The 22,796-nt window shown below is 47.4% G+C and overlaps 1 protein-coding gene across 5 annotated transcripts in view; it reads right to left on the reverse strand.

Annotated features, from left to right (window-relative positions):
* CSNK1G1 (casein kinase 1 gamma 1) overlaps positions 1-22,796 on the reverse strand; it is a 102,078-nt gene that overhangs the window by 36,902 nt on the left and 42,380 nt on the right. For 3 of the 5 annotated variants that reach the window (XM_051796475.1, XM_051796474.1, XM_051796476.1), the window contains 2 exons: positions 15,475-15,515; positions 10,861-10,930 (listed from right to left, as the gene is read on the reverse strand). In XM_051796475.1, coding sequence (XP_051652435.1) covers positions 10,861-10,930; positions 15,475-15,515 — 111 coding nt within the window. Of the gene's footprint in view, positions 1-10,860; positions 10,931-11,154; positions 11,309-15,474; positions 15,516-22,796 lie in introns of all 5 variants that reach the window. The other 2 variants (XM_051796478.1, XM_051796477.1) reach the window with 1 other exon arrangement.

Below are 22,796 nucleotides of genomic sequence, written 5' to 3' on the forward strand. Positions count from 1 at the left end.
AGCTGTAACAACTAAACTAGTCATGTAAAATTGTTTCAATTCTTGACAAATACAAAAGAATAAAGCATAGCACAATAAATTGCTTTTTTGGCAAGTTTCAGGAGATGTAATTCACATTTCTAGGGCTCAAGGAAAATGACTGCACTTGAATCCCCACGTTACTGTTGGATTTTATATCAATATACCCTTTGCAACAACCTCTTGCTTCAGTGATTATAGCAGCTGGCCCATAGAACAACATTTTAAAATAAGGATAAAACCAGTATATAATTTTAGAAGAGTTATTTTAAACTACCCCAAAACATTCTAGTTTAAATTCCAGCTTAATTATCTACCTTTTCCCCCACACCTGCAATACAAAGACAGGGGCAGAAGAACATCACTGCATAGGTTGCCCAGGGAGAGGTGGAGACACTCAGCAACATTCCTGGAGGGACTGAAAAGCTGTGTGGATAGGGCACAGCTTGGGGGATAGGGTCGAGTGGTGGCCTTGGCAGTGCTGTGGGAATGGTTGGACTCGAGGATCTCAGAGGGCTTTTCCTACCTCAGTGATTCTGTGGTTCTCCTTCCCCGCAGGTCCCCAGGCTGGGTGAGCTCTGCTGGGCATTCAGAGCCAGACCATGTCAAACCAACCAAAACAAACAAACAAAAAAAAACCACCCCCCCAAAAAACCTCCAAAAAACCCAAACACAAATTGTTTCCCAGTTGGTTTTCCTTGGCATTGCAATTCCTGTATTGGTTCAGCTCTACCTGCTGAGAGAGTCAAGTGGCAGGTTTTGGCCACTTCTTTTTAACCAGGTAACAGCGAAGTTGAGATGAAATCACAGAGTTATTTTCTTTCCTTTAAGAACAACTTCATAGAATCATGGAATATCCCGAGCTGGAAGGACCCACAAGGATCATCAAGTCCAACTCCTGTCTCTGCACAGGACAATCCAGCAATCCCACCCTGTGCCTGAGAGTGTTGTCCAAATGCTCCTTGAGCTCGGGCAGCCTTGGTGCTGTGACCACTGCCCTGGGGAGCCTGTTCGGTGCCAAACAGCCTCTGGGGGAAGAACCTTTTCCTGATACCCAGCCTAAACCTCCCTTGACACAGCTTGGGAGCATCGAGTTCCCATTAACACTCATCACCTTCCTCCCAGCTTCCAAATCACATGACAAGACTAAAGACAGAGGGGGCAGAGCTCACCCAGCTTCGTTTAAATACCTTCACTTCCCAGAGGAAAAGACTACAAAAAGGACATCACATATTAGCTCTTTGCTGGGAGCCAGATATTGTAAAAGACCTGCAGTTATTATACCAACCTAACCCTCCTCTGATACAGCTCCAGTCATTCCCTCGGGTCCTGTCCTTGGTCACAGAGCACAGTGCTGCTCCTTGGGAGGAAGATGTGCACATTATGCATATGAAGTGATGCATGTTAATGACATTACAGGTATAAATTTCAGAAAAATCAACGCCAGAAGTTCTTGGTTTTAAGAGAATGTTCAGCTGCACCCAAATTTAACTCCAGAAGCAGTGCCAAGACAGAGGCTCCTTCTAGGCAGGTGAAAAACGCTAAGAAAGCAGCAATAATAAAAGGCTTGTGCTGAATTGCTCCTGTGTTGCCCAGAGAACCATCTTGATTTGATCACACCATGTCACAAGTGGCTCCTGCCCTTCCTCAGCTCATTCCCATTGGAGACTGTGGGCTGGAGGCAGAGCTTTGACCGGCTCCTCCTTCCTCCCCATCCACAAGCCAGAAAGCCATAGCACCGAGTTAAGTGATGCTTTAAGGTCCCTGGGCAACAGCCAGGATGTGACACAAGGGGGTGACACTACCACAGAGACAATACTGAGGGATCTGACAGCCTGGATTACAGCTCGGCTCCAACCCACATCTCTGTGGAGGGACCAGAGTCGTTCTAGCCAGGCTGGCAAAATGGCATAAGGCAAAACTGGCACGTCCAGGCAGGATCTGGCATTAATCCAAAAGCATTTGGGTCTGGGATGACATCAGATGGGTCCAATTCAGTGAGATTAAAGCAGCAGTCACATCAGACATAGAATCTCTGGGTGCTCGGAGTAAGGTGATGCTCAGGCAGCTGAAGGCCAGCTTCACACCAGACCATGGTGGGACAATCTGATGGCATTTTTGGCAGCACAGCCCTGTGTGCCATCTCCCAGGTGTGCTGGGATCTGCCTGCAGAGGCATGGGTGCACATGGCCCCACAACACTCATGCTGACCCACTGGGAGGGGGGGCACTTGCTCCTGCAGCAGTATCAAACCAGTAAGTGATGGATGCTGAGAGTCAAACGCACGTGAACTCCCCACAACAAGTCAAGAGATGGGCATTCATCAGTCCCATAACTGTGGTAGGTTTGGAGGGAAAAGGGGTTTTTTCAGATGAGTAGGAAAGTGTTACCCACACGGTCCTTCCAGCCTGAGGAAAAACCTCCCACTCCCTCTTATCACAGGAGAACCTACTGCCAAACAGAAGTTCAGAGGCACTGAGATCCCACCTCCAGATATCATCTCTGTTTCACCTTAAGAGAGCTGAGCATGAGGGGGTAGGAATGGAATTTTAATGGAAAAACTGCCATTTTCAGACAGAAAAATTATTACAAAACTGCAGAACTCCCTCTGATCCATCACAGACTCAGAGGAGAGGCTGTGGCTTATCTTTTACCAAGCAGAGGGGGTTTTTCAGTAGCAGGCAGGACACAGCTCTGAAATGCAAACTCCAAACCCATGGGAGAGCTGGTCTGAGAGGTGGGCAACCCTCTGGCCCAGGACTTCACTTGTGTCAAACCTCGCTGGCACAGTTCAGTGTTTCGCCTTGAAAACCTTTGGCATGTGTAGGATGCCTCTGCTGCTTTGAAAGGGATCCCACTAAATCAGGCACCCACCTTCCAAAAGGGAATCAGCTTTGTTTGGATCAAGGCAGGCTCAATACCTGCAACAGCTGCCCTCCTGAAAATGGATCAGATTTTACAGCTCTAGACCTTAATTTGCTCCTAAGTACAGCATCCTGATGGCTTGAAAAATGTTCAGAGAAGGGGAAGAAAAGGGGGACAAGCAGAACAGCAAGGCCAACTGGTTCCCACATCCTTATTAATGATCCTGGCCCTAACTGCCAAACTAGGTTTTCCATTCAGTGTAAATGTAAATTCCAAAGTTTATCTTCAAACATCATGGGTCATGTGGCCTCCTCAGCCCTGGAGGTGTTCAAGGCCAGGCTGGACAGGGCTTGGAGCAACCTGGTCTAGTGGAAGGTGTCCCTGCCCATGGCAGGGGAGTGGAACGAGATGAACTTTAAGGCCCATCCCAATGCAAACCAGTGTGTGGTTCTCTGATCTTCACCTCCCCACTCTGATGGCTAAGGCACTCCAATTCCCAAGCACACCCTGGGCTGCCAGCCAGAAGGAGATATTTCAGCTCAGGGTTTGCTAGAAAGCACCAGAAGCAGCACAGAGACCTTCACCATTAATTGTCTGTCCCTCTCCTTGAGCCCAGCTGGACCCTCAGAGCATCTGGCCAGCACAACCTGCTCTCAGCGCACATGGTTGACTACGAGGACAACCCAACGAGGCATCTGGGATGACTCAGATGAGTCCAACCAGTTTACAGCCATGTCAGGCTTCAAGGAAAAGTATCTGCAGGAAAGGCATTCTTCAGCTGCCTGGTTTCACTGAGGTTTGATTTGTGATCACTGCCACAAATACTGGAAGAGTAAGAGATGCACGAGGACTTTTCAGAATATAAAAAGGAAGCTGCCCTAATCTCATATTCAAATATTAATGGCCTTGCTTTAAAAGCATCTGGTAACTTCCAATTGACAAAACCTAAATTTAGCCCTAGGAAGTAAAAACTTCTGATGCTGAGATGCTGAAATGTGCACACTCAGGAAGCCCTTCCTAACAAGGGAATGGCCACATGAAAAAAAGCCAAATATTTTTAGATAGCAAAACATGATTCTCTGGAGATCAACAGCAAGCCAGCTCTGGAAGCAGCAGGCTCTAATCAGGCACCTTACAGTAATCCACAACATTTCATCCTGCAATTCAAAAGCTCTGAAGTCTGAGATCCCTCAAGTTCGAGCTCCTTGGACTACCCTGACTTTACAATGAAGCTGCTGATCACCATTCCTTAAGGTGCAGCTCAGTGTGGGTGCCTCTGCTTTTTGCTTAAAAAGGCCATTTTCAGGTGAATGAAACCATATCTCTGTGCTGAGCATCACCAACCTGTCAGCAAGGGCACGTTTCAGTGCAGGATTTGGGAATGGAGAAGATTTTTTCCTTGCTGGTAGGAAATTAACCCAACACCTCCAAAACTTCGAGTCTATCACAGGGAATGATGTAGGGAATGATGGACACAAGATGCAGCCCAAAGGTGCAAGCTGCTTTCCTTGCAAATAGATGCCAATTTTGTATGACCTTGCACAGATGAGTCACTTATTAAATGCTTATAGTCACTGAACACTTGGATTCTAAAATATTTCCAGTATTTCAAAGGAGGCTGCAGTGCTCCTCCGGAGTGCTGGAATGTGACAGGTATGAACAAACCATTTCACACAACGAAGCAGGACACAAAAGTACCTCAGGTGACAGCCATGTGTCACTCCACACCAGTCCAAACCTAGTCTGGGGTGCAGAGGGGCAACCCCTGGAAGTGTCCAAGGCCAGGTTGGATGGAGCTCGGAGCAACCTGGTCTAGTGAAAGGTGCCCCTGCCCATGGCAGGGGGTGGAACAAGATGGGCTTTAAAGTCCCAACCCAAAGCAGTCTGTGATTTTACGATAATCCCCACCCAGCAGCTCCACCTTCCCTCAAACCATCACCCAGCTGAGGGGTGACCTGGCTCAGCTCCCGGCCACGGTGATGTTTCCATCAAGGTGGCACTCCAAGGAGTGGGATTTTTGAAGATTAAAGTGGCCGCAGCCACGACTAATGGGTATGTTCACACTCCTTAATTAAAGAGGGGTGTAGACCTCTGGCACTAACTCACGTGGCCTCGAGTTCCTCCAGCTCCCTCGGGGAAGAGTGTTGGGCACGGCCAGCTCCCCGTGAAATCGCCGGTGCTGGCAGAGTGCTCTACCACGGCGACTTGTTTACATCCATCCTATAACGAGCCTTACTGAAATGATCCCTAATTACCACGTGAGTGACAGCATTGTGCAACCAGCATGGAAAGAATTTCTCCGTAAAGGACACCGGTACCTACAAAGTGTGTGAGTAAAGCAAGAGCAATAAAGAAGAACGTGCTCAACGCAGGCGATCCCAACAAGCCAACTCCACAGGCAGCATGGAGCAGCAGACACTCAGCCACACTGGAGAATATATATGCAAATATTGACTAGACTATGCAAAGGCTCAGTTATTTATACCACCTTCATTTCCCTCGGTCCTACCTCCCGACAAGTAAACAGACTGCTGAGCTTGGGAGAGTTGTGCAACAGAGAGAGGGCCCAAAGTAAACACACCGACTCCATCCTTCATTAGAGGTGAACTTGTTTACAGAGCAGGAGTTAAAACAAAACCACAGAATCCGTCAATATTCTATATGTACCGACATACCCCTCCCTGACTCAGAACATTCTGCTCCTACACTGTGACTCATCCACTGCGTGGGCTGGGGACAGCAGAGATCTCGGTTTCCTGGGATTCTCCAGCGTATCAGACTCCTCTCCTGCTTCCCACCACGCCACTGTGGAGGTTCATGATGTCCAGCATCCACTTGCCAATGTCACCTGCCCATCCTGGGGATGAGCACTGGTTACAGAGCTGTGGCACAGAACCCAGCTGGGCTGAATGAATCACATGTACCAAGGTGGGACTGCAAAGGGTGGGGGAAGGTGACTCATCTGCCAGCTGATATAAAAATAAACTACTACTGAATCAAAAATGCATGAGTTGTGCACATGATGTGCACAGGCAGAAGCTGTCACTATGTGGAAGCTCCATCATCGGCTCCATGCAGCCACAAGGAACCTGGAAACAAGCAGTGCTCCATATTACCTTCCAAAGGTGATGCTTACAGGGAAGGCATCACATATGGTCTCAGCAACAAGAGGGAGAGATGCCAGAGGTGCTTTGAAATGCAGTAACAAAAAACCCGACAAACATAATTCCTGTACATCTACTGGTCACTGTTGGAATCACAGAATCTCAGAATGGTTTGGGATGAAAAGGACCTTACAGACCATCTCGTTCCACCCCCTACCATAGGCAGGGACACCTTCCACTGTCCCAGGTTGCTCCAAGCCCTGTCCAACCTGACCCTCAACACTTCCAGGGATGGGGCGGCCACAGCTTCTCTGGCCAGCCTGGGCCAGGGCCTCACCACCCTCACAGGGAACAATTTTTTTCCAGTGTCTCACCTAACCTTGCCTCTGGCAGTGGGAAGCTATTCCCCCTTGTCCTGTCCCTCCAGGCCCTTGTCTGAAGTCCCTTTCCAGCTCTCCTGGAGCCCCTTTAGACACTGGAAAGGCCTCTCAGGTCTCCCTGGAGCTTCTCTTCTCCAGGTGAACACCCCCAGCTCTCCAAGCCTGGCTCCAGAGCAGAGGGGCTCCAGCCTTCAAAGTATCTCCCTGGACTCACCCCAGAAGCTTCTGAAGAGATGAGATTCTTCTAACCTGGAATCAGCCTTGAAACAAACAAACCATTCTTGCTATCCATAAGCAAACAGAGCCCACAAGACAAGACCAAAGAAATCACTAAGACCTTGGTGTGCCACCAGTAGGATTTGGTTGCTACAGGGCTCCTGCAAGCCTTGGGAACTTCCTTATTCACCCCAAACCAAGCAGAAGAGTCCTGCTGGGTGAGCAGAAGGCACTTCAAGGAAAGCCAAAGCTTTGTCCTTTGGTACCAACTGCCCAGGAAACAGGAGCATCCTGGGAGCCAGGAGCTGGCTCTGTCTGATCATGGCCAAATAACTCAGTTTACTCCACAAACTTTGAGCACTGGAGACAAATGCCAAGCTCGGGTGACTGATCCAACACTGGAAACATGCTGGAGACTTGAACTGCTTCCAGCAGCACTTGGAGATGTAAAAGCATCTGGTCAAGTTGGAGGGGGAGCTCCTCTTGTCCTTAAGGTCTGGAAGCAGCAGATTCAAGTCACCATACAAAGCCTCAGAGCAAGGGGAAGCTCAGCAGACAAGGAACCATCCTTTGGGAGGAGGAAACACCTGGAACAGCCAGTCCTCAAGGAGGGTCACAGAGCAAGAGCCTAATTCTGGGGAATGCCCATCACCCTTGGACTGTGCTCCTCATGTCCATGCACAGGTAGGTATTACCCAGGAAGGAAAAAAATCAGGACTGACTGTGCTATCACCAGCAAAGTGAGATCCTGGTGAGGATGTGAGCGCAGGCCAGGATGAATCCCATCAGGATGCTGGTGCATGCTCAAGTTGGTTATAGGACAAAGAGCAAACATGAAACAGTTCAGTATGACACCGTAGAGGATTGATGACAGGAACACAACCTGTTTGCACAGAGATTGTTAAAACTATTCCAATTATCGTGGTGAGCAAATGGATCATATCCCAGACTGCTAAAACCTAAAGGAATTCTCGTCCTTCCCTGGGACACCCTACAGACCAACCATCAGGTCTCTGACTCCGTGCCCGCGCTTTGCTCTGTTCTGTTCCGCTGCCCACACCAAGGTAAAGCACTGAGACACTATTTTGGGTTATTAAATATTTAATTCCACAGTGAGACAGACGAAGCCAGCAGATGGTCACTGTGCAGCAGGGCCTCACTCGACTTCTGGGGGGCAGAAAAGTTCAAGGAAGAATCATGGAAAACAATAAGCAAACATTCCTCCTCTTAAAGGGGCAGGAAAGGGAATTATAGGGGAGCTGTTAATTTCTCTTAATACAGGGAAGCACTGAAATATCAGAGACAGCACCAATCACCCTCACAAGCACATCAGAGACGTCTTAGTTGATTACTCCTGACCCAGGACTATCTCCAGTAGCTTCTTCTGAATCCAGTGGATACATCCAGCAGTATTGAGTTGATTTGAGAAGCATCAAAAAGAGCCACATTCCTATAGATTAGATCCCTTTATCAAACCTTTCCCTCCTCCAGTATAACTTGATCTAGTGTGAAACACCTTAAGATGTCTGAGACACACGAAATCCAGTCTGCTCCCTGGCTAATCCAAGATGACTCGTGATGCTCATCCAAGCCATGTGGCAGGCGGAGAAGCTGGTGCTGCTGGGAAGGAACAGATGCAGCTTTGGTGCCTTGTCAGAGAGCCTTTGAACATCGATGCTGATGGAGCACGTGGCACAGGAAGCCACAGAGTTGCTGCTGAATTCAGGAAGAGGCAGCTCCCACAGCTTCCTCTGTTCACGCGGAAACATCTCACACGGAAGCTCATCCAGGATTTCTCTTCTGAATCATTGGGCTATTTGCAACTGCACCAAGGGAAATGCAAAACTAGACTGAATAGCTTAGAAAAAGGAAAAAAAGAAGACTAATTTCACTAGTATTGGTTAATGTCAAGTGAAGCAGGTAACTGATACCCACATTCATCCTTCAGGCTTTCATCCATGGCCAGTACGTCCCTTCCAAACTGAGTTTTCCTACAATTACTATCCAAGAGCAATGCGCTTAAAAAAATGTTTATTCTGAGTATTCAAGAAGAAGGAAATCACTACTAAACCCCTTCTCATTAGGAAGAAAACCCCATTCTTCTCCAAATGCTGCAGGTGATGACAATTGTGACGTCTCAGAGACGCCGCTCACCGAGACCATCTGGTCGCACACGCGGTTGAAGGCAGCAGTTGTGTTGATGAGAGGACCAGGCTGGCACCGCGGCACCACAGCAGAGCTCTCACCAGTCTCGCTTTTTCAGCGAGCGGTGGGAGGTTCACAGTGTGCCACGTCATTTGGCAGGATTAATTGGCTAATTTATTGAGCAGTGTGTCACATGGAACGCTCCTGTTGTTCTCCTCTGAGTCATGCACACCATGGGTTTGGACACTTTCAGTCTTCGTTTGGCGAGTGCACGATAATTCCAAGTAACCGGACGAACCTACTGGAAGTTCAAGACTGTTTGAGCAGTTTTGAAGCAAGGACCATTTAGGGGAGCCTAGGGTTACCAACATCACTGGGAACAGACCACTCCATTTCCCCAAAGTCAGCACATATTTAGCTCCAATCTGTTCATACAGACAGACACTCTTCCCCTGACCCTCCACATGCCGTGCAGACACTGAGTCAAGGCTCCTGCTCCTGGCAGCCTGACTCCACCAAAATTTATTTTGGTGGGACTCCAGGTTTCATGGTGAGCCCAGAGCTGTGGTTCACATCGCCCAACCTCCTGGTCCATTTCCAGGTGTTTTAGCAAAACTGTAGCGCAAGAGCTTCTGATGGCATACAACAGCTTCCGAGAGCTGGGCATGCAGTGCCCGTGGGACCACACAGAGATAGAAATAGTCAGGTTGTTCATGAGGCTTCTCAACAGTCTCTTGATAAAATGCTAGACGACGGTAGATTAGAGATTGGGAAGAAATTCTTCCCTGTCAGGGTGGTGATGCCCTGGCAGAGGTTGCCCAGAGAAGCTGTGGCTGCCCCATCCCCAGATGTGTTCAAGGCCAGGTTGAATGGGGCTTGGAGCAACCTGGGATAGTGGAAGGTGTCCCTGCCCATGGCAGTGGAGGGATGAGTTTTAAGGTCCCCTCCAACCCAAAGTACTCCATGATTCCACATATGTCCTAAATGGGTGAGCATTACAGGACAGAAGGTTTATATTCATTAGGAACAGGAGAAAACCCATTAAAAATACTTTATCTAACCAAAAGAAAGCCAAGCCCTGAACTTTTGATCAGTTTTAGAATTCCTCAATAACATCTTTAAAGAGTGGTAGGAAGCCAACTGGCACAGGAAAAACAGGTTGGGATTCATCCATGTGTCACAAGACACATGGGCCAGGCTATCCCAGAGATCACAAGCCCCAACAGAACTCAAGCAGGGAGTTCAAATTAGTATTTCGGTAATATATTATTACCAAAGTATTTTTGGATATCCACTGTACATCCTCTGCCAGTGGAAGCTGGGTCCATTCAGGGAAAATAGGAAGAATAAAGTCGAGGAAAGTGTAAAAAAATTACAGCAATGGCAGAAACTTGGCAAAGCCCAAAGTCAATATATGATCAAGGCACAGAAGAAGCAGAGAAGGTCTTTGGTTCACTTCTTTGTGCAGTGGGAAGGCTATGGAAATCCTTGGCATGGGAAACAGCACATGATAAAAGGCACTTCAGGTTTAAAAAGCAACCATAAATTCACGGAACAAGAATCCAAACACCATTAGACACAACTCAAGTCCTGTATTAGGGAAATCAGAAACTGCCAGAAAAAGAGGAATAAAAAACCTCCACCTTTGGCTTATCCTGTTCTATTTTTCTCCTGTTTGTTGTAGACTATGGTCACACAGAAAATACCGAGCCCAGTACACTCTTATGATTTAGTAAATACCAACGAAAACAGTATTTCAGGTTTTTATTAGGAAAGCTTTCTGCTTCCTACATAATTTCCTAGATTTTAAGACTTTTTATCACCTTATAAGGTCACTCTATAAGCAAATAACCTTCCATCCATTGATAGACCCAATGTTTTACAAACACACTCACATGGGTATTTCCCAGATCAGTAAATCCTCACTAACTCGAGGTTTTAGGTCCACACAATGACCCAGTATCATCATGATGATCTTATTCTCACCCAAATCTCTTCCAAAAATTGTGTGAGGCTGAAAGAATTTGCCCGGATGAATAAGTTCAAGTCAGAGTTAGATAACAAATATGATGGTGACGTTTGATTTAATAAAAAAAAATCCCTCTTGATAAGCTTAAGGTAGGTTTACTCACCTGCACTTCCAAGTTGTTTATAAAATCTGTATTCTAAATGAAGTTGTGGTGCCCGGGATTTAATTGGTTCCTAAGACAGAGATAAAGAAATTGGTTAAAATCAATTTGACTGAAAGAAAGTTCGATCCAATACTTGAAAATTTGTTACTGTGCATAATTAAAATGCTCTAGACTGAAAGTCCAACAACAGACTTCACCATTACAGGTCATTTAAATAAGAAGAGAACAAAAAGCAGTAAGATTTGCTCTCTTGAGGAGAAATAACCTCCTCATTTAAATATAAAGCTCACTCACAGCAGTGACATTCAAGAATCATTCCACAAAGCTCCTGGTCCTTGAAGAACGACCCTGGCCATTGGCAGAGGGAAGTCAAGGTTGCAAAGGCTCGAGCCCAAGTTCACTTTGTGGTCGCTGTGGTTGCCCAGAGGGTTTTTTGTTGGTCATCAGCCTGTATTTTTGAGAAATGTTGAGTCATGTGTGTGTTTTAGGTCAGCCCACAGCCGCTTGCAGCAAGGACCACAACGCAGTCAGACAGTGGGTAAAAGGAACAAGCCTCCCCACCCAGTGGCAGGTGTCAGTCAAACATCTCAAAGCACTCAAGAATATTCTATTTTTATGCACAGAATAAAAAAAAAAAATCAAATGGCTAAGTCTGCAATGCACCCAAACCATTCCATTTGTCAACTGTTACTCATCTGCGCTTTACGCACACGACTTAATGCCCACGATCCATCAAGGCATTAACGTGCAAGATTACAGGGCTTCTAAAAATATAAAGTTAATATGGAGAGGATTAAGAGACTGGAGTAATTACATTTGCAATAAAACTGTGCACTTGGGACAGGCAGAGATGCAGGTTCACCGACTGCCAGGGCAGCTTTGAGATAGAAGTTAACATTGGCCTCGATTTCCGCTGACCTCTGATCTGCACTGTAAGACTAATGTCCACATTGGGTGTGAACTCCATGTTAAACACTTTTTTTGAAGTGGGAAGTAGGATTTTTGTCCAGGAATTCAGGCAATTTGACTTCCAGCTGAGCTGTTCCTCACCAGCTCAAGTCATCCATCATTTGTTCCCAGCAAGGGGAACAAATGCTCCTGGTTGTTTAACAACTAATCATAGAATCACTGGGGTTAGAAAAGACCTCCAATGTCATCAAATCCAACGTTCCTGATGTTTAAAAGCTTAAGAAGTCAATTATCACAGAATCACAGAATTTGATGAGTTAGAAAGGACCCACAAGGATCATCGAGTTCAATTCCTGGCCCTGCACAGGACCATCCCCAAGAGTCCCACCACATGTCCCAGAGTATTGTCCAAACACTCCCTGAGCTCTGTCAGCCTTGATGCTGTGACCACTGCCCTGGGGAGCCTGTTCAGTGCCTGACCACCCTCTGGGGGAAGAACCTTTTTCTAATATCCAACCTAAATCTCCCCTGACACAACTTCAGGCCATTCCCTGGGGTCCTGTCACTGGTCACCCCTGAGAAGAGATGACCAACTACCTCAAAAACAACGAGGAAAAATATTCTGAAGGCAAAACTGAACCTGCACTGAAGGCAAATATAAAGCAACAGACAAACTAGTTTGTTATGTAAGTCACATTTAAATTAAGATAATTGCTACTGGTGGCTTGAGGGAAAGTCTACAGACACCTGAAGAGTGCAGGGATTCAGGGCAACAGGAACTCAGTCTGTTCAGGGAATAGTTTATTTATCCCACTGAAAAGGTGGAAGGATTGATGTAGCAGGATGTGATGCTGCTCATGACGTAGTCAGGGAAGGAGTCCCGAGCCACTGCTGCAGCAGGAGCTGCTGGAGCCTGAGCTCAGGACGTTTGCCAGAGTTGTGGCAGCTTCCGAGAAGATCATACCAGAACAGATGGTTGTCCTGTAGACCAAGGGCTTAGGGATGCTGGCAGATGTCGTGTTTGCAGCAAAAATAACCGAACTGCTGCTGTCCAATGGCAAAAATCCACAGCTTGAACCAATGGTGCCACTGTCTCTACGAGAGGGTGCAGTCTGGTACTGCGCCCAGGCTACAGCTGAACGTCACCAGGCTGACCTCCTCCAGGGAAGGAATTCCTACCATATGCAATCCAGCTTTGAAAACCCTTGGAAGATTAAACCAGATGCCCTTGACCTCAGCTTGAACTCAGTTGAAGAGCAGGACCAGGAGCTATACAGTGACATCACAGAAGGCAGAACACAGGGACTCATCTCCACTGCCAGCAATTTTCCAAGGTGCAGTCTCAACCCCAAAAAGAAACCTAAACCCCACAAAAGAAACCTCATTTTCCAGCTTTAACATCATGGCAGGAGGCAGGAATAGCTGAGACAGCAGGGCTGAAGTGGTAGAAGAGAATCTCACAGCCAGAAGGACTTGGAGCAGAGCTCTGACTTGGTCCAACAATGCAGATTAAAGAAAACATTGCCTACAAGTACATCAAAAGCAGCTACTCCACCACTAATCCAGGAATTATTTGAAGGATAAAGGAAATTGCAGTTAAGTCCACATGTAAGAGCAGCATATTTGCTGCTGACAAGGCTGAGTAATTCCTACCCCTGAGGAATCTTCTCTAAGATTAGGAGACCAAGGAACCCCCACCTTTTCTACTGTTCCCTCATAAAAATTCTCCAAAACAGAGCAGGTATGTGAACACCTGGATGGTCATCAGATGGTAATTCCAGCCCTTCACACAGGAAGGATCAGAGATCTTTAAGCTTGAATCACAACAGGGCAAATAAAACTGAAATGTGTTGCAGAGTAACTGCAAATAACTCAGTTATTTGGGGGGACACAAAAGAAAAGAAGAGGAAAGAATGCGACCAGAAAAATAGGTCAGATTAAGGCAACCTGAGGCAATGCCATGGAGCCATATGGCTGTGGAAAGGCTTCAGGTTGCTGGGAGGTGTCACTGCAGGCACTTTTTTGAAAGAAAAAAAAGACTTTGGAGTAGTCCAGCTGTGTTTTACCTGGACTATTACTTCCTTATGGTTTTCAATGCGATAACTTTGGAGGAGTATCTTTGAAAGCAAATTAGGAGCGTTATTGACTGAATAAAACACCTTGTCTGTGTACACAGCACATCTTCTATTGCTTAAAAACCAACAGTCCTCCTTCCTCATGGGGATCCATATCATGGGCATCCCCTATGGAGACAGGCTGGGAGAGCTGGGGGTGTTCAGCTGGAGAAGAGAAGGCTCCAGGGAGACCTTAGAGCCCCTTCCAGTGTCTAAAGGGGCTCCAAGAAAGATGGAGAGGGACTTTGGACAAGGGATGGAGGGGCAGGACAAAGGGTAATGGCTTCCCAGTGCCAGAGGGCAGGGTTAGATGGGATATTGGGAAGAAATTGTTGGCTGTGAAGGTGGGGAGGCCCTGGCACACGTTGCCCAGAGCAGCTGTGGCTGCCCCATCCCTGGAAGTGTTCAACACCAGGTTGGATGGGGCTTGGAGCAACCTGGGCTAGTGGAAGGTGTCCCTGCTCATGGCAGGAGGTGGAACTGGATGATCTTTAACTGTTCCTTCCAACCCAAACCATCCTGCAATTCTGATCCTAAACTCCACTGCAGGTGTTTATTTATTTACTTTGGGGAATATCCTCTGACATTTGCCAACAGTCTCGAAAACAAGTCTCACCTGCAAAGCCCTGATTATTTTTCATCGACTGTGCATCATAAGGAGAATGCCAGAGATATGGAATCTGTGGCACTCAAACGTGATCACAATTAATGCACCACATCCATCCTGGTCTTCTGTAACTGGAGTGATTCCTGTCATTTTGCCAGACAGCATCACCAGGACAAACAGGCAGGTTTGCTGCCAGTATCAAGCTAGAATCACAACTTTCACTGCAGGTTTTAGGGTTTGGATCATGATTAAAGAGCATTCGGGTGAGAAGAGAGCACATCAGCTGAAGAAATTGAATCTGAAAACTTCCAGGGACCAAGGAAACTCTTAGTTTATAGACAGGAAAAGTTAAGGCATAAACACAAACTATTGGGCTGTGAGTTTATAAATCTTCAAGTGTTACAAGTTAGGGAGTTCCCCATCCCCCAGATATCACAGATGATGTGATTGTATCTCCTGGCCACACACAGAAGCCAAAGACTGACCTTCACCAAACTGAATCTTGTTTTGCCTGTTGCACCTGCAGCCTCTCGGCATCGTACCAGACCGAGCTGTGCCCTACTCCCCAAGGGTATCTGAACCACAGAAACTCCCTCTTTCCTGTCTCTCGACTCCAAAGACACGAGCAGCAGGCTGTACTATGCCAGGTTCCTGACCAAATGCTCTGACAACTGGAGAATCCCTGGAGTCCTGAACAGAAAGGCTCAAGCTATGGAGCAGAAAGAGGTGGCAAACCCACCCTCAGTGCTCTTCACTCGCTGCTGTAGGACAGCTACAGACCAGTTAGATACCAAAAGCGCTCAGCAAGGGGAAGGATGGGTTCTTCCCTTGCTTTTAGTGTTCTTAAGAATTTATGTTAGCTTTAATAAGTCATTCTAGCTGAGGGTGAGAGCAGCACTGAGTCTGAAGTGAGAAATTTCCTTTTGTTCTGAATTTTTAACATGAAGTACAAGTCATTTAAGGACACCTGAAGCTTCTACTCACCAGTTTGATCGCTACATATTCATTGGTGTAGAGATTTTTACCTGTAAGGAGAGAAGAAAAAAATCTTTTAGTTCCACATTCAGCACTCACAGCTCGAGGCACAATAAGGAAGAGTGTCACTGCTGCCAAAGGGCTGTTTTTGCAGTTCCCCACAATGCCTTTAACAAAGTGTAAGCCTCAAAATAATCAGTTGCAGCAGTTCAGCAGGGCAGCAAACACCACCTTCCCCTCAGCACAAGGGAATTGTGTTTTAGGGCAACACTTATGCTCTGTGCACACCTTAGAGGAGGTATCCCAGAGACATGGGGTTTTATTATCTACATCATGCCAAAGACATCTGGGGAACAAAAAACTGAAGAGACAGAGCATCATTTCTTTTGGAAGTGTCTTGGATCTGTTGGACACGTAACAATTTCATCCTGGAATCTCTAGGGAGTTTCACCAGGTTAATCATGCTCTGGGAAGCACGAAGGAGCGTAGGATGAGCACAACCAGCCGAGCACACGTCCAGCTGAGCCAGAGCTCTGGAATCCGTGTGTGCTACAGCTGGAGGGGAATTTTTCCTCCAGGAGCCTGTCTGGTGTTTGAAGGGAGCCCTTGCCCCCCTCAGCGACCCGTGGCAGCAATGCACAGCTACATGTGTCACAGAGCATCTCTCCATGTGCTCTGACGCTGCCAGTTACAGTATCACTCAATGTCCTCCAGTTCCTCTGCCAGGGAATCTGAGCAATCACCTCCCCTTCACCTCCACATTGCTCATGCCTGACAGCAAACTCTCCAGTCCCCCCACTGGGGAAGGACACTCAGGCAGGCCTTGGATCTGCTCTGTCCCACCACGCTGGCACCCTCTACCTTTCTGACCTCCTCTGGTCCCACTGTTCCCTTTGAGGAGGGCAGCCCCCAACACAAAAAGCTCCCCATGAATTTAGCCAGGGAAGCATTGACCTTTGCTCATCACTGCTTAGCGCTGCCACAGCATGTCATGCTTCCATTCAGCAACTGTAGCTCTAAAATACAGAAGCAATCCAGGCTGGAAGTTATCAGCATTTATTTGTAGCATCAGCCCGGTTGTGTTACACACTTATTTTCCAATTCCTATCATGGATATTGATGCTTTGCACAGCCCAGCTCTTGAGAAAGCCCAGGACAGGGAGTGACATCCTTCAGAGCAGGCAGGAGCAGCTCTGCCATATCCACATGGCAGCATTAAAACCATGCCATGTCCTCCTCAGCACACAGATACAAGACAACAGCACTGGGAGATTCAATCAAATTAAAGACATTACGAACATGAGAGAAGACAGACAGTTGTTTTTAAATCCTGAAATATCAAGGGAAATTTAGTTTACTTTATAACAGCTTCATGTTTTCTACATTTCACTTCTTTTGATGCTTTCCCCGCTGTATCTCTCAGGGTAGTTCTGGCCTCTAAATTTGGGATTAGGTGTTCCCAGGCTCAGCCTGCACCAAGCATACTGCATTAACATCCATCAGGAAAGCAAAATTTTATAGCTCCAACCTGTTCTGATAACTGGTGATGCAGTTTAACACAGGGCAGGCATTTAAATGCGAGGTTAAATATCCTCAGGGAGGTGTTTCTGCAGGCAGAGGTGAAAGCTGAGCCCCAGCACTAACCCCTGACACACAGGATGCTTTCCATCTATTTCTTTCCAGTAAAAGACATAATATTATGCCCAGACTGGAAACAAAGTGTAGAAAGGAGGTTTTGTAGTTTCATTGGGAATACTCAGACACTGGAAAGCACTGAGGGGCTAAAAGGCCAAACTGCTGGAAAAGGAGATGGCAGATGAACTGCTTCACCCTCTGAGACAGACCTGGGCTGCAGTAATGGCTGAAGGCGAGAAGACGTGAGGACATTGAGGGAAGGCAGCCTAAAACCACCTGGAATACCTGCTCTGTGTGAGGGACTAGAGAATGAGCCCCACTGGCAGCTGAAGCTGTAGCTCCTCCCCCTTCCCGATGGAGCTCCAACCAACATCACAGAATGGTTTGGAAGGGACAGTTAAAGATTGCCCAGTTCCACCCCCTGTCACTGGCAGGGACACCTTCCACTAGCCCAGGTTTCTCCAAGCCCCGTCCAACCTGACCTTCAACACTCCCAGGGATGGGGCAGCCACAGCTTCTCTGGACAACCTGGGCCATGGCCTCCCCACCCTCATAGGGAACAATTTCTCCCCACAATCCCATCTAACCCTGCCCTCTGGCAGTGGGAAGCCATTCCCCCTTGGCCTCTCCCTCCAGGCCCTTGTCCAAAGTCCCTCTCCAGCTCTCTTGGAGCCCCTTTAGGCACTGGAAGGGGCTCTAAGGTCTCCCCAGAGCCTTCTCTTCAGGTGAACACCCCCAGCTCTCCCAGCCTGGCTCCACAGCAGAGGGGCTCCAGCCCTTGGAGCAGCTCTGTGGCCTCCTCTGGACTTGCTCCACCAGCTCCATGTCCTTCTGCTGTTGGACCCCAGAGTTGGAGGCAGCACTGCAGGGGGGGTCTCACCTGAGTGGGGCAGAATCCTGCCCTCACCTGCTGCCCCTGGTGGGGACGAGCCCAGGACATGGCTGAAGGTGCTCAGTTTGAGGACACTGAGCCAGGGAAGCTCCAGCCCAAATATGTGAGAAAGTCAGATGCTTTGAACAGCAAAAGTCTCCAGGGAGGGAGGCATGAGAACTCCATCCCCTATGGATCCCATGACCTCCATCACACCTTTTAAAACCAGGGGTGCACTTCCACCCACAGCCCTTCCATCAACACCTGTGCTCTCCCACCAAAGCAGGACAACGGCATCAGGGAAACAGTGCTCTTCCAAACTTGTTTCAAGGCAAAACGGACATGGCCAACCCCCTCCATGTACACAGAGCCATAATCCATCTTATTATGGTCTGGTTTATGAGGGTGAGGACTAGATAGAAGGTAATTTTCATAATGAAGTTCCTCAGTTAAAGAGCTGGGATTAGCAGCACACCAGCCTGGGAAATCAGGCCAACAGCCAAAGGTAAATGAACTAATTCATCCTCCAGTGCATCCCCACCAGAGCACTATGGGGAGACCCTGAATATAAGGGGGTACCAATGGGTCCAGCCTCTGAACTCCAAACCCTTCCCAAAGCTGCAGCATGAGATGCTTGTTTTGCCAGCTACAATGGCAAAGCAAATCCCCAAAATCTCTCTGCTGGCTCCAGACTGACATCTACCCCTCAGTTTTGCTGTCACACTGTCCAAGGTGCAACGGTTTATCCTTCCTCCTCCCCCAAGGCAGATTAGGATGGAAGAGCAAAGGCTCCCAGGAGACAGTGACCTGTGCAGTGAAACAAGCCCTGAACAGAAGCTGCACCTTAACTTGGTACGACAAACGATCCGTATAACTGTGCTAACAAAAGCCTTTCAAGTTGAGGCAAAGCTTTTGATGGAGCAGTGAGTAAGTCCATGCCTCAGTTTTGGGGAGTTCCACTGACAATTATGAACTACATATTCCAAAGGAGAAGCGATGCATTAAGTTGCTGGTATTCACGTGGGAAACCTCGCCAAGCGGATTTCTCAAGGCCTGGCAGTGAGACGCAGCAAATACATGGACAGATTGCAGGCACCAGAGGAGCCCAAAGCGAGCCATCTACAAAGTGATGCATCTGCACACACACCAGACTCTGTGGGCACTCAGGATGTGCCTGATTGTTGTCCCTTTTAGAGCACATGTCTCCTGCTAACAGCTCCTGGTGTAGACCCTACCCAGGATCTGCTCTCACCCTCCACATCCCACATTGTTCTCATCCAATATTCACATTATGCCTTGTTATTGGGGAACTACAGCCCCAGTACCAGATGCTATTATCATCTTTAATTATTTATTTGATTGTTTTACTTGTTTGGAAGCAAAGCTCCTGGCTTCAAACTACAGCCCGGGTGGTTCTTGCTTTTGGGGGGCACCTTCCCTGATCAGATCCACCTGCTCTGACCCGGCAATCTACAGATAAGAAACTTTTCTGCTAGTCTGGGGCTTGCTACTCGCTGCTGAGATGTGCTGAATCTTCAGGAGAACTCTGTATGAATCATGCTGACATCTGACTTCTGGATGCACATAAAAACACAGACTTCTCCCCAAATCTCTTTGGTGCAGCAACCCATCAAGGGAGGAATCAAGATATGGATCAGATCTAGCCCATCCTAACTATTTTTTTTCCACCCCCAAAGCAGGGAGAAAAGCTGCATTAATGGTAATTTTTAAATACTTGGACATACAGTTTTGAAAATGCCAGATAATGTTGGCATTAGAACAAAAAGATTTGGTCTCCAGTAAAAACTCTGTGTCTGCAACACAAGAAGGACATGGAGCTGTTGGAGTGAGTCCAGAGGAGGCCATGGAGATGCTCCAAGGCTGGAGCCCCTCTCTTTTGGAGCCAGGCTGGGAGACTAGGGGTGTTCAGCTGGAGAAGAGAAGGCTCTGGGGAGACCTTAGAGCCCCTTGCAGAGCCTAAAGGGGCTTCAGGAGAGCTGGAGAGGGAATTTGGACAAGGGATGGAGGGAGAGGCAAAGGGGGAATGGCTTCCCACTGCCAGAGGGCAGGGTTAGATGGGATATTGGGAAGGAATTGTTGGCTGTGAAGGTGGGGAGGCCCTGGCCTAGGTTGTCCAGAGCAGCTGTGGCTGCCCCATCCCTGGAAGTGTTGAAGGTCAGGTTGGACAGGGCTTGGAGAAACCTGGGACAGTGGAAGGTGTCCCTGCTCATGGCAGAAGGTTAGAACAAGATGATCTTTCACTGTCCCTTCCAACCCAAACCATCCTGCAATTCTATGATCTGCTCTATCCAGAACTTAATGCTTATTTTAAAAAATCCCCCAACTTACTGAAACTGCAATAAGAATTTTACATTAGTTCCTATTTAATTGCATTACTAAATAAGGGTATCAAACAGTGGGAAAAAAAGAGACTTTTGTGGAGGCTTATTTATCCCTACCATGGCTCATGGTTCAGTGTTTGGGAAAAAATTTCCTGTTGCTCCAGCTCCTGAGGCAGGATGAGGTTTGACTTGGCAGATACCAGGGAGCTGCATGATTTGGTGTTGCACAGAGGGCAATGAAATCCCAAATCCATCAGCATCTGACATGGGAATGGCAAACAGGACCCCCTGCTCCCTGCTAGTAGGGTGAGCCAGTTGGGAAACCAAAGCCCTCCCAGGCCCCCTCCTCTGCAGCCTGTCTGAAGAAATAGCCACTGGTTAACCCTGTTCCAGATCACAGAATCATTAGGGTTGGAAAAGACCTCCAAGGTCATCAGTCATCAAGTCCAGCCTTCAATTGAATCCCACCATTCCCACTAAATCACATTGTGCAGTGCCACATCTACTCCTTCTCTGAACACTTCCAGGAACGGTGACTCCAACACTTCCCTGAGGAGCCTGTTCTGATGCTCAACCACCCTTTCAGTGAAGAAATATTTTCCCAATATCCAACCTGAATTGCCCCTGGCACAGGCTGTGGCCATTTCCCCCTTTCCTTCTATCAAATGCTGAGTTTTGTGTTCATCTCCCCATCCCATCTCCTCAGTGGGCTGGGATCTGACTGTGCTGCTCCCACATGCTCCAAAGAAGTCATATCCTGGGGCAGTCTGTATTTTTAGGAAGAAAGATCAACTCTGAGCAGGGAGTTGGATATTCACAGCAAACAGCTTCCGTAGGCACGTGCCATCTCCTCCCTGAACAATCAGCTCCCCTGATACACGAGCAGCTTGGAGTGAAAACACAACACCTGAAAACAGAGAAACTCTCCAGGGAATTGGAAAAATCTCCTTTCCCCTTGTTTATCAGGCTTTGCTCTGCCTGTACTACTGGGGTTTAACTTCCCTGAAACCATATTAAAAAAGTCAAAAAGCGGAGGGCACACCATTCATTCTCACAGGAACAAAACTGTTATCAGAGACTTGCATGCTCGGATTTCAGCTTCTCCTTCCCCCCAGACATAATTACCAACAGTCTGTGCAAGAGAAATAGCTGCTATTTGAGCAAACAGGAGTTCTTAAAGGATAGTGACAGGCAAAAAGCAAGAGGAGTTTAAAAAAAAGAGTAATACAGCTCCTGGAAGGACCTTACACTTAAAAGTTGTTATCAGTACATGTGGTTCATTGCCCAAATTCTTAGTTAACCAGCATTAACAATACATGTATTATTAAAAACAAAACAGCCACTCACCTAGCAGGTGTTGCATTTCCACAGTTAAAACTTAATTTCTCTGTAAAGTGACTTTTTCAGAAGTGAAATCTTTTCTCCGAAGTACATGCTATGAAACTGTACTTTAATCACAAGCCCAGTAGCACTAAAATTTTGAGAAATGTGAAAAACAATCATGGAAACAGGAGCTGCAGCCACAGCACCACCGGGGGCAGTAGGGGAGGGGGGATTCTGCCCCTCTGCCTCATTCAGGTGAGACCCCCCCCTGCAGAGCTGCCTCCAGCTCTGGGGTCCAACAGCTGCTGGAGCGAGTCCAGAGGAGGTCACCTGGTCTAGTGGAAGGTGTCCCTGCCCATGGCAGGGGGTGGAACAGGATGAGCTTTAAGGTCCCTTCCAACCCAAACTATTCTGTGATTCTGTGATTTGGGCACCAGCTGAATAAACCCAAAAGCCCTGTACCTGGAGGGATCCACTACAGCCACTGAACCTCAGCACAGAGCTTGGATTACAAAGCAATTCAACATCTCCCTGGGGATCCTGACATTTGCTGTTGGGGGGGGGTTGAGAATGCAATAGAGCTTTTAATGTTATATCACTGTAAGGATCCAAACCTATCTACAGCTGCCAATTATACTCATGTGCAGGAAGACGGGAGTTTCCGTCCCTGCCCTTGGTTTCTCTCCACCTCTGGAGTGTTATCTCTGCTCCTGCAAATCAATAAAATGTCTCTGATGTAATGCTGAAACCAAACTACCCGTTTACTGAGACACACCACTGTGGAGAAGCAGCAGTTTGTAGAGATGCAACAACCCAACCTCAGAGTGAGAGACTACACAGATTAATTTAAGATGACACAGATTCCGAGCAGGAATCTACAAAGATACTATCAATAGTTACTTGTTATAACCCTTTGGTTACAGGAAGCAATATTGGTGCTTCCCCACCTCTTTTAAAACACAACCATTGTTTGGTTAGGACGACTTAAGAGCCCAATGCACTGAGCTCCTGAGTAGTCCTAAACAAACAATGCATTAGTGGAACCATCTGTTTGAGTGACCAGCTGCAAGATGAGGTTAGGAGACCAACAGTCCATGAAAATTCACGGGCTGCTGGGCTGGCTGAGTGGAGCCAGATGGCCAATCCCATGCCTTGCTTTT

This window comes from Manacus candei, unplaced genomic scaffold (assembly GCF_025592945.1).
Source record: "Manacus candei isolate 608988 ecotype Guabito, Panama unplaced genomic scaffold, ASM2559294v1 h1tg000046l, whole genome shotgun sequence".
Lineage (NCBI taxonomy): Eukaryota > Metazoa > Chordata > Aves > Passeriformes > Pipridae > Manacus > Manacus candei.